The sequence below is a fragment of the Anabrus simplex genome, chromosome 1 (genome assembly GCF_040414725.1).
Source record: "Anabrus simplex isolate iqAnaSimp1 chromosome 1, ASM4041472v1, whole genome shotgun sequence".
Classification (NCBI taxonomy): domain Eukaryota; kingdom Metazoa; phylum Arthropoda; class Insecta; order Orthoptera; family Tettigoniidae; genus Anabrus; species Anabrus simplex.
In genome coordinates, this window is record NC_090265.1 from 500,685,913 (window position 1) to 500,700,755 (window position 14,843).

Genomic DNA, 14,843 nt, shown 5'->3' on the forward strand with positions numbered 1-14,843 from the left:
CACATCACACAATATTTTAAAAGTGAAAACATGTTTGTACCCTGCATTGGTGGTTTGAAATACGAGAAAACTAGAAATCAATATATCCTTGAAAATATTTTAGAACGTTTAAGTTCAGAGTTCTGTTTACTATTACTTCCCCAATCCTAACCCTTGCTTATTCCAGCGTCGTTGAAAACATACCTGGGAAAGACGTGGAATAGGTTTGGGAGGGGAGAAAGGTGAACCAGAATGAAATAATTACACCCATGCTTGAAAAATATCCAGTTTAAGAAGCATTGTACAAATTGCACTTGGCAGCGCAACCGGTATTTATTAGATTGTGTTTTCATAAGTTAGAGCTTCTGAGATTAGTTTTAATCCTGGTCTAAGAAATCCACAGGACGGCGTAAAGTGAGTTGAGGATGTATTTGGATTAAAACCCGCGTACGAAAATCAGTCAAGCCATCTCTTATTCATGAAGATCCCTGCAGGAATAGTAGTTTTTAGAGTATTCATAACCTCCCCTCTGGGTGCTATGGAATGGGAATGGTGGCCGACCGCCTTGTGGACAAAAATGGACATGTAGATTATAAATTTATCTCAAAATTGTAATAGAAACACAATATCATTAATTAGTAGAGTTCGGATCTTTAGGTAAAGTCATATTTTTTCTTTGTCTCCATTTTCTTGTCTGAATGGATTTTGGTGCAAATCACGTGATTATCGTCACAATTAATTAGTTATTTATCATATACCGTAAATGCATATTTTGAGCAACCTGAGTAAACTCGTGGGGCCATCTCCCTCCTCTGGAATGGAGGTATTGTTTATACAGTTGAATTGTTACGTCCTTTCGCATGGACCTGACGCACTTTTGCCACAGTCCCCAAACGAATATTTGACAAATTTGTTGCTAATGTTTTCATAACTTAAAGATTTCTGGAGGAAAATGTGTGTATAGTCGGATACGAGTCTCAGGCGGCGGCGGCGGCGGCGGCGGCGGCGGCGACGACGACGACTAAGCTTGGGGGTAATTGAATATTTATTCATCACAGTTTAGGAACTCCCTGAAATCTATTCGAGTCGGACACACTACTTCTATTATTCGGTAGGCCTGGTCAGCTATACCATTCGGTGATCGGAAGTTCATATCATTCTGGCTGTAATTGTAGTGGCTATTCTCCACGTTCACTTAAAAAGCATAGCACATTGTTTGAAGTCCCGGAACATCTATCATAGTTGAAGGTCCAATTATTTCTCTGGTGCTTTAGCACGTCTCCAACATATAACATATCTCATTGACCTTCACCGTCGGATTTAAACGATTCCTCCATATCAGTGGTGTCTTCGTGAAAACAGCATCATTACACGTAATGAAGTTCCGTCAGAAGCCATACAGATACGAGTATTTGTTTCGTGAGTTATTGAGATATTTAGTGTCCAAGGTGATTCCTCGTAAACATATGATTCATCTTCAAGTTTTGTCTTATTGGTCACTCCGAGTCGCTCGAACTACATTTTTTATAAGTTAGCCATTCTTTTACGATCGCTGTGTTTTATGAATCTTAGTGTTATCTTTATGATACTATTGTTCCTTTGAGAGATCCAGTATTTCGTTACGTTGCAGCGTATTAATGTCTTAACCATAAGTATGGATATTTAAATATGTGCGCTTCTGTGGACATAGACTGGCTGTTTAAGCTCGTTGGATGGTAACACTTATACGTTGACTCAGAAGACCATCATTGGCCTATATTTCCATTTCCCATTTTACTCCAGATAAAGGCTAAGATTGAGTCTCGTTCTTTCTCACAGGTCCTAGTTGATTCTTGCACACCAATTAATTAGGCAGACGGTACGTACTCTGTAAGCTCACTAGATATTACTATCCTGTTTCTAGCTTCACAAAATATCCAATATTGACTGTGCATCGCTGTTTACCTGTCATACGTGTAAAATGATGCATCAGATTTGGTGAGCACTGTACCATCAGTTATTTAGCACATTTCAAAATTTCCTTTAGACTCAAGAGTTGCCGATTTATTCAATGTTCACAATTTCATGATTAGTGAAAATAGCGTAAGCTAACCTTTTTATTATGGTCAGTTACCTTTGCATTCTATTGTATTGAATCTAGTTTCTTATTGCAATCTAGTCGGGAAGAGCTTCATCAATCTTCCTTATGTTATAGTTGTTGGGGGAATATAGTTTGTGTTTGTAGTCCATGTATGTAATGCGCGGCAGGCTATGATTTGTTAGCGAGAATGTTTTATAGAAGAGACAACTTATAAGGACGTCCTATCTATTATTTGGACTTGTTGATAAAATTTGATAAAATAAAGGAACAAACGCTAAAGTAATCATTTGATTCTTAAGTGGGCTATGATCACAAAATGTTAAGTCACGTAAACTGACAAGCTTGCTTGGTATGCTTTGCTTTGGAATTCTTACTGTATACGTGTGCCTATATGCAGACGGAAGTTCCATTGACTGGTTGTGATCATATAATTCTGTTGTTATTTCACTTTATCGATGTATTTGAATGATGTCCCCTTAATTGCGGGAGTTATGCTCTTTGAGGAAGACCTTTTGAAATCATTCTGCCTGCTGGTGATGTGACGAAACTCTTTTCCAGGTGGCGATGATCTACCAGAAGATGATGAACCTGGAATGTCGTCTCCCGAAGGAACCAGTGATGAAACTTCACTCCCACAACATCTAACGCAGGACGACGATGATGACGATGACGACGACGAAGAAGAAGAATATGAGCTTCACGTCGCACATACTAAGCAGAATAGAGGTAAGAAGAGGAGGCCAAAAAAGCAGGATAAGAAGAATGCTAGGAGAAAGAAGAGGAAAAAGGACACCGCTGTAGACTCCGATGCTTCCCTTGAGGAAGATGCCGGGGATGAATCGGACTATGTCGTGAAGCAGACTCCCTCTCCAGTTCCTGCTTCTACACCGCCTATACCTGACACCAGCTCTGGACTACCCACAGTCAAGGAAGTATGTCAAACATTCTCTTTGAACGATGTAGAAATTGAGTACACAGATGAAGATTTGCAAAATCTAACAACGTACAAACTATATCAGCAACATGTTCGTCCTCTTATTATGAAAGACAATCCGAGAGTAGCGATATCGAAAATAATGATGTTGGTAGCTGCTAAATGGCGTGATTTCATGGCCATTAATCCTAATACTGTCGACAGAGATGAAATAGTATCTGAGGAACCACAGAAAACTAGGCCAGCGCGTTCACGAGCTAGCAGAGCATCTAATTCGGCACTGGATGACGGTGTCGATGAAGATAAATCTAGTCGAAGGAGCCAGAGAAAATCTAGCCGTTCAAGGCCTAAGAAGAATACCGCAAAGGTTTCTCAAGATTCCTTTTATAATGACGAAGATGAGGTAACTCCACAGAGGCAGAGGTCCTCTCGAACTAAAAAGCAAACCTCCAAGGCTGAGAATTCCCATTACGATCAAAATGAAGATAATGAAGATGATTTCGAAGAAGATGAAGGATCTGATGAAGTGCCGAAGAGACGTCCCAGTCGTAGTAAGAGAAGTTCGAGCAAAAATGTGAAGATACTGCCTGCCAGGATAAGAAAAGCTGCTAAGAATGAAGACTCTGTGCCTGATGATTACGAAAGTGATGCTTCTGATGATGAGTATCAGGAAGCTGGTAAAAAGCGCTCGAGCAGCAGGCGAATTAGCAAAAGGAACATAAAAGTGCCCCCCGTAAGAATTAGATTGCCTAAACGTAAGAAGGAAAGTTCAGAGGATGAGACTAGTGAAGCGACTGCTGGAAGGAATAGCGCATCTGATGAGGAATTTGAAAAGATGCTCTTGGAAAGTGGGAGTGAAGAAGATAGTGCAGGTACTCCTGACTCAAAACAGACGCCAACAAGGAAAGCTAAGACGAAAATTGGTAACAAGAATAAAAAGAACAAGAAGAAGAAGAAAAAAGGAACGAAGACAACTTCGAAATTTCCAGACGGAGAAGGAGAGGATGGTTATGAGACTGATCATCAAGATTATTGCGAGGTTTGTCAGCAAGGGGGAGAGATTATGCTTTGCGACACTTGTCCGCGTGCGTATCATTTAGTATGTTTGGAGCCTGAATTAGAAGAACCGCCTGAGGGTAAGTGGTCGTGCCCTCATTGTGAAGCTGAAGGTGTACCTGACCAGGATGAAGACGATGACGATGAACACATGGAATATTGCCGTGTTTGTGAGGATGGTGGTGAACTTATATGCTGTGATACTTGCCCATCTGCTTACCATAAATTCTGCCTTGATCCCCCTCTTGATGACATTCCTGATGGTGAGTGGAAGTGCCCGCGATGTTCTCTAGCACCACTAAGTGGTAAAGTTCAGAAAATCTTAACTTGGCGATGGGTTGAAGACGACAGAGAGTCCAAAGACAAGCCATTGGAAGAGCCGTCTACCAGCCGACAAAAGCAGCATCAACGCAGGAGGGAATTCTTCGTTAAGTGGCATGAAAAATCGTATTGGCATTGTAAATGGTTGTCAGAATTGGAAATGGACGTTTTCCATCGGCCAATGCTGCGGTTTTATATGCATAAAAACGATATGGAAGAGCCTCCGAAGATGGAAGAAGCCCTCGATGAAATGGACTGCCGTAGAAAGAGAATTGAAAAGTATAATGCTAATGAAGAATCCTTGGAACAAAGGTTCTACAGGTATGGGATTAAACCAGAATGGTTGATAGCACATCGTGTCATTAATCATCGTACGTTACGTGATGGTCGTTCCCAGTATCTTGTTAAATGGCGTGACCTGCCATATGATCACTGCACTTGGGAAGAAGAAGACGATACCGTTTTGGGTCTTAAAGAAGCTATCGAATACTACATTGATTTGAGAGATGCATGTTATGGTGATGGAAGCAAGAAGAGCAAGGGAAAGAATCGAAGTTTCAAAAAGCAACGTCTCATGGATGACGACGAAAGAACGCCTCGTCGATACACTCCTCCTCCAGCGAAACCGAAGACAGATCTAAAGAAGAAATTAGAGAAACAACCCGATTACCTAGATGCAACGGGTATGCAACTTCATCCGTATCAGCTAGAAGGTCTTAATTGGCTGAGATATTCGTGGGCAAGGGGAACAAATACTATATTAGCTGACGAAATGGGTTTAGGTAAAACTATCCAGACGGTCGTATTTCTTTATTCTTTGTACAAAGAGGGGCACTGCAAGGGCCCTTTTTTGCTCAGTGTTCCATTATCTACAATTATAAATTGGGAACGTGAATTTGAGACGTGGGCTCCAGATTTCTATGTAATAACTTACGTCGGGGATAAAGACTCACGTTCTGTCATCCGAGAAAATGAACTATCATTCGAAGATTCTGCTGTGCGATCTGGAAGGCCATCAAAGGTTCGTTCTTCCACTCTGAAATTTAATGTACTGCTAACAAGCTACGAATTAATATCAGTGGATTTCGCTTGCCTCTCCTCTATTGAATGGGCAGTGCTAGTCGTTGACGAAGCTCACAGATTAAAGAACAACCAGTCGAGGTTCTTCCGTTTGCTAGCTCAATACAGTATCCAGTACAAATTGCTCTTGACCGGAACACCACTGCAGAATAACCTTGAGGAACTGTTTCATTTATTGAACTTTTTATGTGAAGATAAATTCAGTGACCTGGCTGAATTTCAGAGTGAATTTGCTGACATATCGAAGGAGGATCAAGTTAAGAAGTTGCACAAAATGTTAGGTCCTCATATGCTTCGAAGACTTAAAGCAGATGTTCTGAAAAGCATGCCTTCTAAGTCAGAGGTCATTGTGCGTGTTGAACTTTCACCAATGCAAAAGAAATACTACAAGGATATTCTTGCTAGGAATTTCGAGGCGCTTAATGGGATGAAAGGTGGAAAGGTTGGGCTACTAAATATTATGATGAACCTGAAGAAATGCTGTAACCATCCATATCTCTTCCCTACAGCTGCGGATGATGCACCGTTAACTAAGAATCTGACTTACGAATTGTCTGCTCTCACCAAAGCGTCCGGAAAATTAATTCTGCTCTCGAAGATGCTGAAGAAGCTGAAAGAACAAGGACATAGAGTACTAATATTTTCTCAGATGACTAAGATGTTGGATCTTCTGGAAGATTTTTTGGATGGAGAGGGTTATAAATACGAACGTATTGATGGTAACATCACGGGAAGTGAGCGTCAAGAAGCAATCGACAGATTCAATGCCCCTGGTGCCCAACAATTTGTATTCTTGCTTTCTACCAGGGCTGGAGGTCTTGGTATCAATTTGGCTACTGCAGATTCTGTCATAATCTATGATTCAGATTGGAATCCACATAACGATATACAGGCGTTTTCCAGAGCCCATCGTATAGGTCAGTCAAACAAGGTCATGATCTATCGATTTGTGACTCGCAACTCAGTTGAAGAAAGAGTGACGCAGGTCGCAAAGCGCAAGATGATGCTGACGCACTTAGTGGTACGTCCTGGCATGGGTGGACGTGGAACAACCTTCACTAAACAGGAAATGGATGATATTCTCCGCTTTGGTACTGAAGAGCTGTTCAAAGAGGAAGAGGGTAAAGAAGATGAAGCAATTCATTATGACGATAAAGCTATCGACGACCTTCTTGATCGAACTAAAGAAGGGGAGAAGGAGAAAGAAAATTGGGCCAATGATTATCTATCTTCTTTCAAAGTTGCCAGTTATGTAACTAAGGAAGGGGAAGAAGTTGAAGAAATAGTTGAAGCTGAGCCTGAAATGAAGTCTGCTCAACAGAAGGACCCCATGTATTGGGCAAGATTATTGAGACAACAGTATGAACAACAGCAAGAAGTTTTGGGCAAGGGGAAGCGTGTTCGTAAACAAGTTAACTACAATATTGGTGCTGTAGATGGGAAAGATGATCCCAGTTGGCAGGATCCTGGCTCTGATAAATCTGACTATTCTGGAGACTCTGATGATGACAAGAAAGGTGATGAGTTCAAGGATATGGTTGATCAAATGAAAAGAAATCGAGGTATGTCTGATAAGAAAGCAGATAAGAAGAAAAAGAAGGATAAAGAAAAGGAAAAAGAGATTCCATTACCACCTCTTGTGGCTAACGTAGGGGGACAAATTGAAGTGTTTGGTTTCAATGCTCGACAGAGGAAAGCTTTCCTCGGTGCTGTCATGCGCTTTGGTATGCCGCCGCAGGATGTATTCAATTCTCAATGGCTGGTTAGAGATTTACGGAGCAAGTCGGAGAAATGTTTTAGAGCCTATGTTTCCTTGTTTATGCGTCATTTGTGTGATCCCGGTGCAGATAATTCTAATACGTTCTCTGATGGCGTTCCTAGAGAAGGCCTGAGTCGCCAGCATGTACTAACCCGAATTGGCGTGTTAGCACTCATCCGTAAGAAGATAAGAGAGAACGGTTATGAACGCATAAATGGAGAGTATAGCATGCCCGAGTTGCTCCAAAAGCCTGTTCTGCCTGTTAAAGTATTGGGAAAGACATGGTCAGTGCCTTCTCGTCCTGATTCCTCGACTAGCGGCCAAGATAAAAGTGTAGATGCAGGTTTAAACAGCAGTGTTCAGCAGAGTAACCCGAAGGATTCAAAGAATTCCGAGGGCAAGGGAGAGGAGGAGGAATCGAACAACCTGTCGGCTAGTGTTAAGACCGAAAGTTTGCCGACTGGTGGGCTAAATGAAAGTCAGAATATTAATAAAAGTTCCGAACAAGATAAATCACAAGACTTTGTGGAGACCATAGATGGAACAGAGAGAAAACATACTAAGGATGCACTACCACTTATCCGCGAGGAAAAGAATGCTACCGAAAGTGATTCGAAGCTGGTAACTGAGGCTGTGAAGAATACGGATGTGGGGGGAACTTCTGAGTCGAAACCATCGGATAAAAGTAGTGTTTCTGTGGATGATAACTCTCAGTCGGTGAAGATGGACCACAAGGAAAAATTGCTCGATGAAGAAACAAATAAACGCGCATCAGACGGTAAAGAAGAATTGAAGAAGGATGAAGACTCTAAAAAGGAAGATGCTATAGCCAGTAATAATGTATCTGAAATTACAAAGGAAGATACTACAGCCAGTAATACAGTATCTGAAATTACAAAGGAAGATACTACAGCCAGTAACGCAGGATCGGAAATTACAAAGGAAGATTCTACAACCAGTAACACAGGATCTGAAATTACAAAGGAAGATACTACAACCAATAACACAGGATCTGAAAATACAAATGATACTACAGTCAGTATTACAGGATCTGCAAATACAAAGGAAGATACCACAGCCAGTGATACAGGATCTGCAAATATGAAGGAAGATACTACAGCCGGTAATGCAGCATCTGAAAATGTTCCTTCGGTATCAAATACGGCTGGTGAAGTAAAGTTATCTGACGTACGTGTTGCTACAGACGTGGAAAAGGATGTTGTGACTGATATTAAGATAGTAGAAGACGAAACCGACAAGAGTGGTGATAAATTAAAACATCAAAACCAAGAGCACACAAAAGAACTTAAGACAGAAGACGACGTTATTGTACTCGATGATGGAGATGAGAAACAAGGAACGGATGGAGCAAAAAATGAAAACGAGGAAAAGGCTACGGAGAATGAGAAGATCCAGGCCCGAAAGTTGAAGTTCATGTTTAATATAGCAGATGGTGGTTTCACGGAATTGCATACATTGTGGTTAAATGAAGAGAAGGCTATTGTACCTGGTCGTGAATATGAGATCTGGCACCGCAGACATGATTATTGGTTGTTGGCAGGTGTAGTTACGCACGGATATGGTCGCTGGCAAGAAATTCAAAATGATATCAGGTTTGCAATTATTAACGAACCTTTCAAAATGGATGCTGGGAAAGGGAATTTTATGGAGATAAAAAATAAGTTCCTTGCTAGGAGACTAAAATTGTTGGAACAGGCTCTTGTCATTGAGGAACAGCTGCGGCGCGCAGCCGTTGCTAATCAAAAGTTAGGTCCGAGCCCTCGTATATCTACACCTGATGCTAGGTTTAGTGAACTGGAGTGCCTTGCGGGGTCAAATGATGTTCCGCCCAAGGAAGGGACGGCTGTTTCCAAACCTAATATGGTTTTGTACAACGTGTTGAAAGAACTTGAAGAACTGCTGTCGGATATGAAAACTGATGTAGGCCGTTTGCCAGCATCTTTGGCCCGGCTTCCACCGGTTGCTCAGCGTTTACAAACATCGGAGCGATCTATATTATCACGGCTGGCAACTCAACCTTCTCGCACTACATCAGAGGACGGTCTCTCCGAAACACTTAAGAAATTTCCCGATGGCTTTCCTGCCGGTGATGTTCTTGAAGCATTCGGTGGTATTAATTTGTCTAAGTTTCGACCGCAGTATTGTCTCCCTGGACAACCAGCCCAGTGACTTTGACTGAAAAAATGTGCATTTTGTGCCGCATTGAACGCTGTATTAAATGTTATTGTATAATTTATGTATCAAGTGACTTAGCAACTGCACAGGATTGTGACCCGCTGTAACGAAATACGAGAATTAAATGATTTTAATTAATTTTGTTCTACTTATGTTTCTCTGTGTGTGTACAATAGTTGGACTCCCTGAAATAAACTTACCATAAGCAATAACATCACGAAAGTTACTATTATAAATTAGTAGTATATGTGAAGATACAGCATAACTGACGGATATCTAGGAGAGTTGCCTATCCCTGCTGCGAGTTAACGATATACAGCAGCTCTGTTGCTGTGTTTGAATAAATCTCCTTGTCCGTAGACAATTGGTTAATGAGCTAGTTTCATCTGCCTAAATTCACCAGGCTAATACTGACAAGAGGTCAGTAAAATAGTGAACATGGTGGAGTCCACAATGTGGCATATTGCAGATTTCGGTATGTGAAAACTTGTTTTATTGGAGATAACTTCGGATTATCAGCCCAATGGATACACAAAAGAGCACTCTAATAAGACCAAAGATATTCTTACGCGTAAGTCAGGTGATAATTCAAGACTTGTTCTGTAATAAAGGTATTTTGAAACTATTAACTGGGTCCATTGTTACGAAGGACCTCTATGTATTACGTAAACATTTTAATAGCTACATTTCATTTTGATCCGTCCCCGTGTCTGAGTACGTACTGTAATTTGAAGTGTAGAATTGTGTACTGTGGGACTGTTGTGTAAGGGTGACCTTTTTTTCCAATTCGGCGAGGGGATCTCTATATTGTTTTTGAGGCACTTGGTTGGGTAGTGGAAGTGGGTTGTTTTTACTTCAACTACTGGGATGGTATATCATGTATGGAATGCGGCCCCGTCCTTATCACTCCTTGCACCAGTTTATTAAAAGTACAGATAATATTGTCACACACATGATTTTATTGACGAAGTAAACCCATTACATGAAACAGCAATATAATTTATCCTGTTAACACCAGGGTGCGTTTTATTTGTGAGTACTCCCAGTGTTGATAATAACGTCGAAATTCCTACTAACCAAAACATTAGACGGACAGATGAATGGAAATGAGATTCGCGGCTCTCGGAGACAACTCTGGTTATCCAAAGGCGAGGTAAGTACAGTCGAACATCGATATCTCAAAGTGCTTTTGATGGCTTAAAATACTTCGTGGTATAGAATAACGTGCGTACTACTTCGGCTCACAGAGCTCGATAGCTGCAGTCGCTTACGTGCGGCCAGTATCCAGTATTCGGAAGATAGTAGGTTCGAACCCCACTGTCGGCAGCCCTGAAAATGGTTTCCGTGGTTTCCCATTTTCACACCAGGCAAATGCTGGGGCTGTGCCTTAATTAAGACCACGGCCGCTTCCCTCCCACTCCTAGTCCTCTCCTGTCCCATCGTCGCCATAAGACCTTATCTGTGTCGGTGCGACGTAAAGCAACTAGCAAAAAAAAAAACTACTTCGGCTCCACCAATGTCAGATTTTTTCTGCGTCTACAAGTCATTGTTCCAAAACTAGCTTTATTATGCCTTTTCGGCTATTTACACAGTCGTATCGACGTAGTCCGTAAAATTCCTTTGCCGTTTTGTTTGTAACGTACTCTACAAATTTCCTTGGCATATCGACAGTACTAAACACGTCGTAACCAACTGATGACTGTCCTTGAATAGAGCTGTGAAATCTGGCGGCCAGGGCTCCACCAAACCAGCCAGCTAGGAACTTATAACCCCGTACTGTTAACAGCTTGCAGTGTGTTGCGAAGTAGTCTGAAGTTGGATTTTAAGAGGGCTATGGTGCACGGCAGATGCTATGGCATGCGACTAGACAATACACGCTAAGCAGTCTCATAAATTTTAGTTTCTCTTATACCACTTGCTCACAGCGACAAAAATTTTCCGAATTAGACAAGTTTCCGCATTACACAAAACTATGGGTTTTTGCCTTAAGACAGCAAAAAAAATCTTTTTACAAGTTGCTTTACGTCGCACCAACATAGACAGGTCTTATGGCGACGGTGGGACAGGAAAGGGGAAGGAGGCAGCTGTGACCTTAATTATGGTACAGCCATTTGCTTGTGAAAATGGGAAACCCATCTTCAGGGCTGCTGATAGTGGGGTTCGAACACACTATCTCTCGAAAACTGTGTACTGGCCGCATTTAAGAGACTGCAGCTATCGAGCTCCGTAAAAACAATTTTTAATATTATTTGGAGCTTACCTGTATCTGCCTTACGCATGACGCTCGGCTATCCAGATTGATGTACGTAGTACTCTCGTACACTGATTTATTACGTATTAGTTTGCTTTATTATTACATACAGAATGATGCACAGTAAATCATTTTAACACTATATTACACTATTTCAGAACACTGGATATACCCTTCTTAAACTTATGTCCATCATAAAACTATGCAGTATTTCACAACATTACATTTTGTACCACTGATAAATCAAAAAAAGGTTTGTCTTTTTGACAGTTTAAGGAGAGTGGAAGAGTTGCAATGGCAAATTGCTTTGCGTCCCAAAAGCACTGTGGGCCTGTTTGTGGTTTCGGACCGTGCTTTGATCATCATCTTGCTCGTCTCCTATTCTTCCCTCTTCCTCACTCTCTGCCTTTCTCACTGCTACTATTATTAGCGTATATGTACGTGACAATCAAAATATACAAAAATAATACAAACTTCACTTTTATGTTTTAATGTCCAAATTTTTTATCCACGTAAACACTTCCGGTGTTACTTCATAGAATTCCTCTACGGAACCGGGAATTGCACGTAGGGGGCACTCAAGAACTATGTGCTTCATAGACTGCACTTGAGCACCATAGCATGGAAGATCTAGCCATCCCCATAAATATAAGGCTGCGATAGTCCTACCAACACATCGGATCCTGTTCAGGGTTGACCAGACAGCACGGGGCAAACTGAAGCCAGCCAGTTTTATGCTGGGATCGGAGATGTCACATAAGCCACGGGGAGACGACATCCTTCACTCTCTCTCCCGGCATTCCTGGAATTGAACCGAGAACATGACAGGTCCAAAGCTGTCTTCTCACTGCTAGAAGTGCTGTAGCGGATTCGATATGGGGTGTCGTAAATTCTTGCTTGACTCAAGTTGGCGATATTACCGATGCGTTTTCAAGCACTCCATTCGTTCCACCATCGATATAATCACACCAAATACGCGCATTAGTTTGTCCGGACAAGTACTTTTTTTTTTAAATCTCTCATTTTCCTTTTCCGCGTTGGAGATGCCAAATTATACAAAGCTAAGAACATAACGCCGTAAGCTTCGCCGGGATTGATAAAATATTCCGTAGAGGACAAGTTTCCGCTTTCAGCGCGTTTAACTGTACAAGGGGTCGACTTGAGTCCAGGTTCATCCTACGGTATGAAATGGAAATGACGTATGGCTTTTAGTGCCGGGAGTGTCCGAGGACAAGTTCGGCTCACCAGATGCAGGTCTTTCGATTTGACGCCCGTAGGCGACCTGCGAATGATGATGTTGATGACGACACATACACCCAGCCCCCGTGCCAGCGAAATTAACCAATTAAGGTTAAAATTCCCGACCCTGCCGGGAATCGAACCCGGGACCCCTGTGACCAAAGGGCAGCATGCTAACCATTTAGCCATGGAGCCGGACATCCTACGGTAATTATTAGGATTCGGAAGCTTATGACGTAAAGAAGTACAAAATATACCCTAAAAGCCGCTTAATGACCTACGCATTTTAGGGATACGTAACAAATTTATTTTATTTACTCTAGTCATAAGCATACAATAGAACTATTTTTGTTTTGGTTTTTACATTACAGTTTAGTAACAATGAAACAGAAAGAAATTATACACATATGGTATTAAATAAATATTCTTCGTCCAGAAGCGAGCAACTGCAACGTATTAAATATTAGAGTATTACTAACATAAAACGTGCCAAAAAGTGATATGCGATAATATGCAAACTGTCAGAGGTACAATAAGTAAATTAGAACTGTATAAGTTTATATTCATTCAGTATGATAGCCCTGAGGCGCAGTTCTCATTCTGTTTTCCTAGAAAATAACTAAAAATGAATGTTAGCTTGTTTTGGGGTATCTAGCGGCGTACGTTCGTACATCATGCCCTTTTTTGGATCAAGTCTCCTAAATCTGCTACCGATCTCTTTCGGAAAAAGAAAGAAAAATACATCAATTACACGCAGATGTGTTCCTTGTTAAAAACTACGCCTCAGTGTAAATAAAAGTGCTCAAAATGTAACCAAGTACGACTTCATATAACTAAAACGAGCAAAATATGACCAAGGCAATGAAAATGGCCGAAATATGCATTTATATGCAACATAAACTTGCTTTAAACTGTATCAGGAACCAATCATTGAGTTATTTTTCAGGTTTCGTGTAAAATGACCTCAGGAATGAAATATGGCTTTTCCTTAACTTCCGAACTTTTTTTTTTTTTTTTTTTTTTTTTTTTTTTTTTTGCGGGAATGTGTTCGCATAATTTCGAGTTACAGAAACACATTTTACATTTGGGCTTCAAAAGTCCTTCCAGATATCGAAAAATTGAAGTAATAGAACCGCGAGTTATACATAACACGTAAAACTGCCAAGATTCCGTCGGGAAACGTAATCCTCGGCCGTATTGTTCGTTTTTCATATATACTGATGCGATAGTTTCCAGTCGCATAGATAAAGCTGAGTAGAGAGAGGCTCGTAGTTATTAGTGTGTTTGCCTAATGGCATTGTCACTCTGGCCGCTGTGGTACGATAACTGGTCACTTCACGTGGGACTTGGGATATTAAAGTGTTACGACCTTGTGATTCGAGGTCCACGTAAAACTGCAAGCTTACTTGTACATTACTATTTAACTGAAACAGAATAGATAAAAGTTTTATATTATTAAAAAAAGACTTTGAAACAATTATGATGGATAATATAGTACAGTATAAGTTTTCTCTCCTTACTTTCGTCCGCGGAAAATATTTTAGAATGTTAGAATCACATCTGCACCTCATTTTAAACCCCGCAATTAATGGGCTGAGTTTTTATGTACTGTCTCACAAAATTCTTTGAAATTCACCCTACATTCGCTTGCTGTTTGGGTTTTTAGGAGTTCATGACAACTTGAAACCCCTAATTTAGGTAATCAATTGCAGTCCTGACTTCTTTGGCGTGGAAATGGTGTGTCCTGTCCTTCGTTCATATTGACGTAACTGCTTACTTTTTAAAATTAAATAAAGCTAGCACCAGTTTAGAGACGTTCAATAAACAAGTGAAATATGTGCAATAAGACTGTTATTCCTTCAAATTATGCTTCTTGTTTTTTAATAAAAAGTATTTATAGCATTATAACTAGGCGTAATTATTTGCAAAAATAAAGATCAGAAAGTTA

The 14,843-nt window shown here is 40.8% G+C and overlaps 1 protein-coding gene across 2 annotated transcripts in view; it reads left to right on the forward strand.

Moving 5' to 3' along the window:
• The window catches only part of LOC136857021 (chromodomain-helicase-DNA-binding protein Mi-2 homolog), a 195,454-nt gene that overhangs the window by 151,849 nt on the left and 28,762 nt on the right, over positions 1-14,843 (forward strand). The window contains exon 2 of one of the 2 annotated variants that reach the window (XM_067135366.2): positions 2,618-9,543. The exons of the other annotated variant lie outside the window; for it this stretch is intronic. Coding sequence (XP_066991467.2) covers positions 2,618-9,399 — 6,782 coding nt within the window. The 3' untranslated portion in view covers positions 9,400-9,543. Of the gene's footprint in view, positions 1-2,617; positions 9,544-14,843 lie in introns of those variants that run through there. 2 annotated transcript variants of the gene reach the window in all.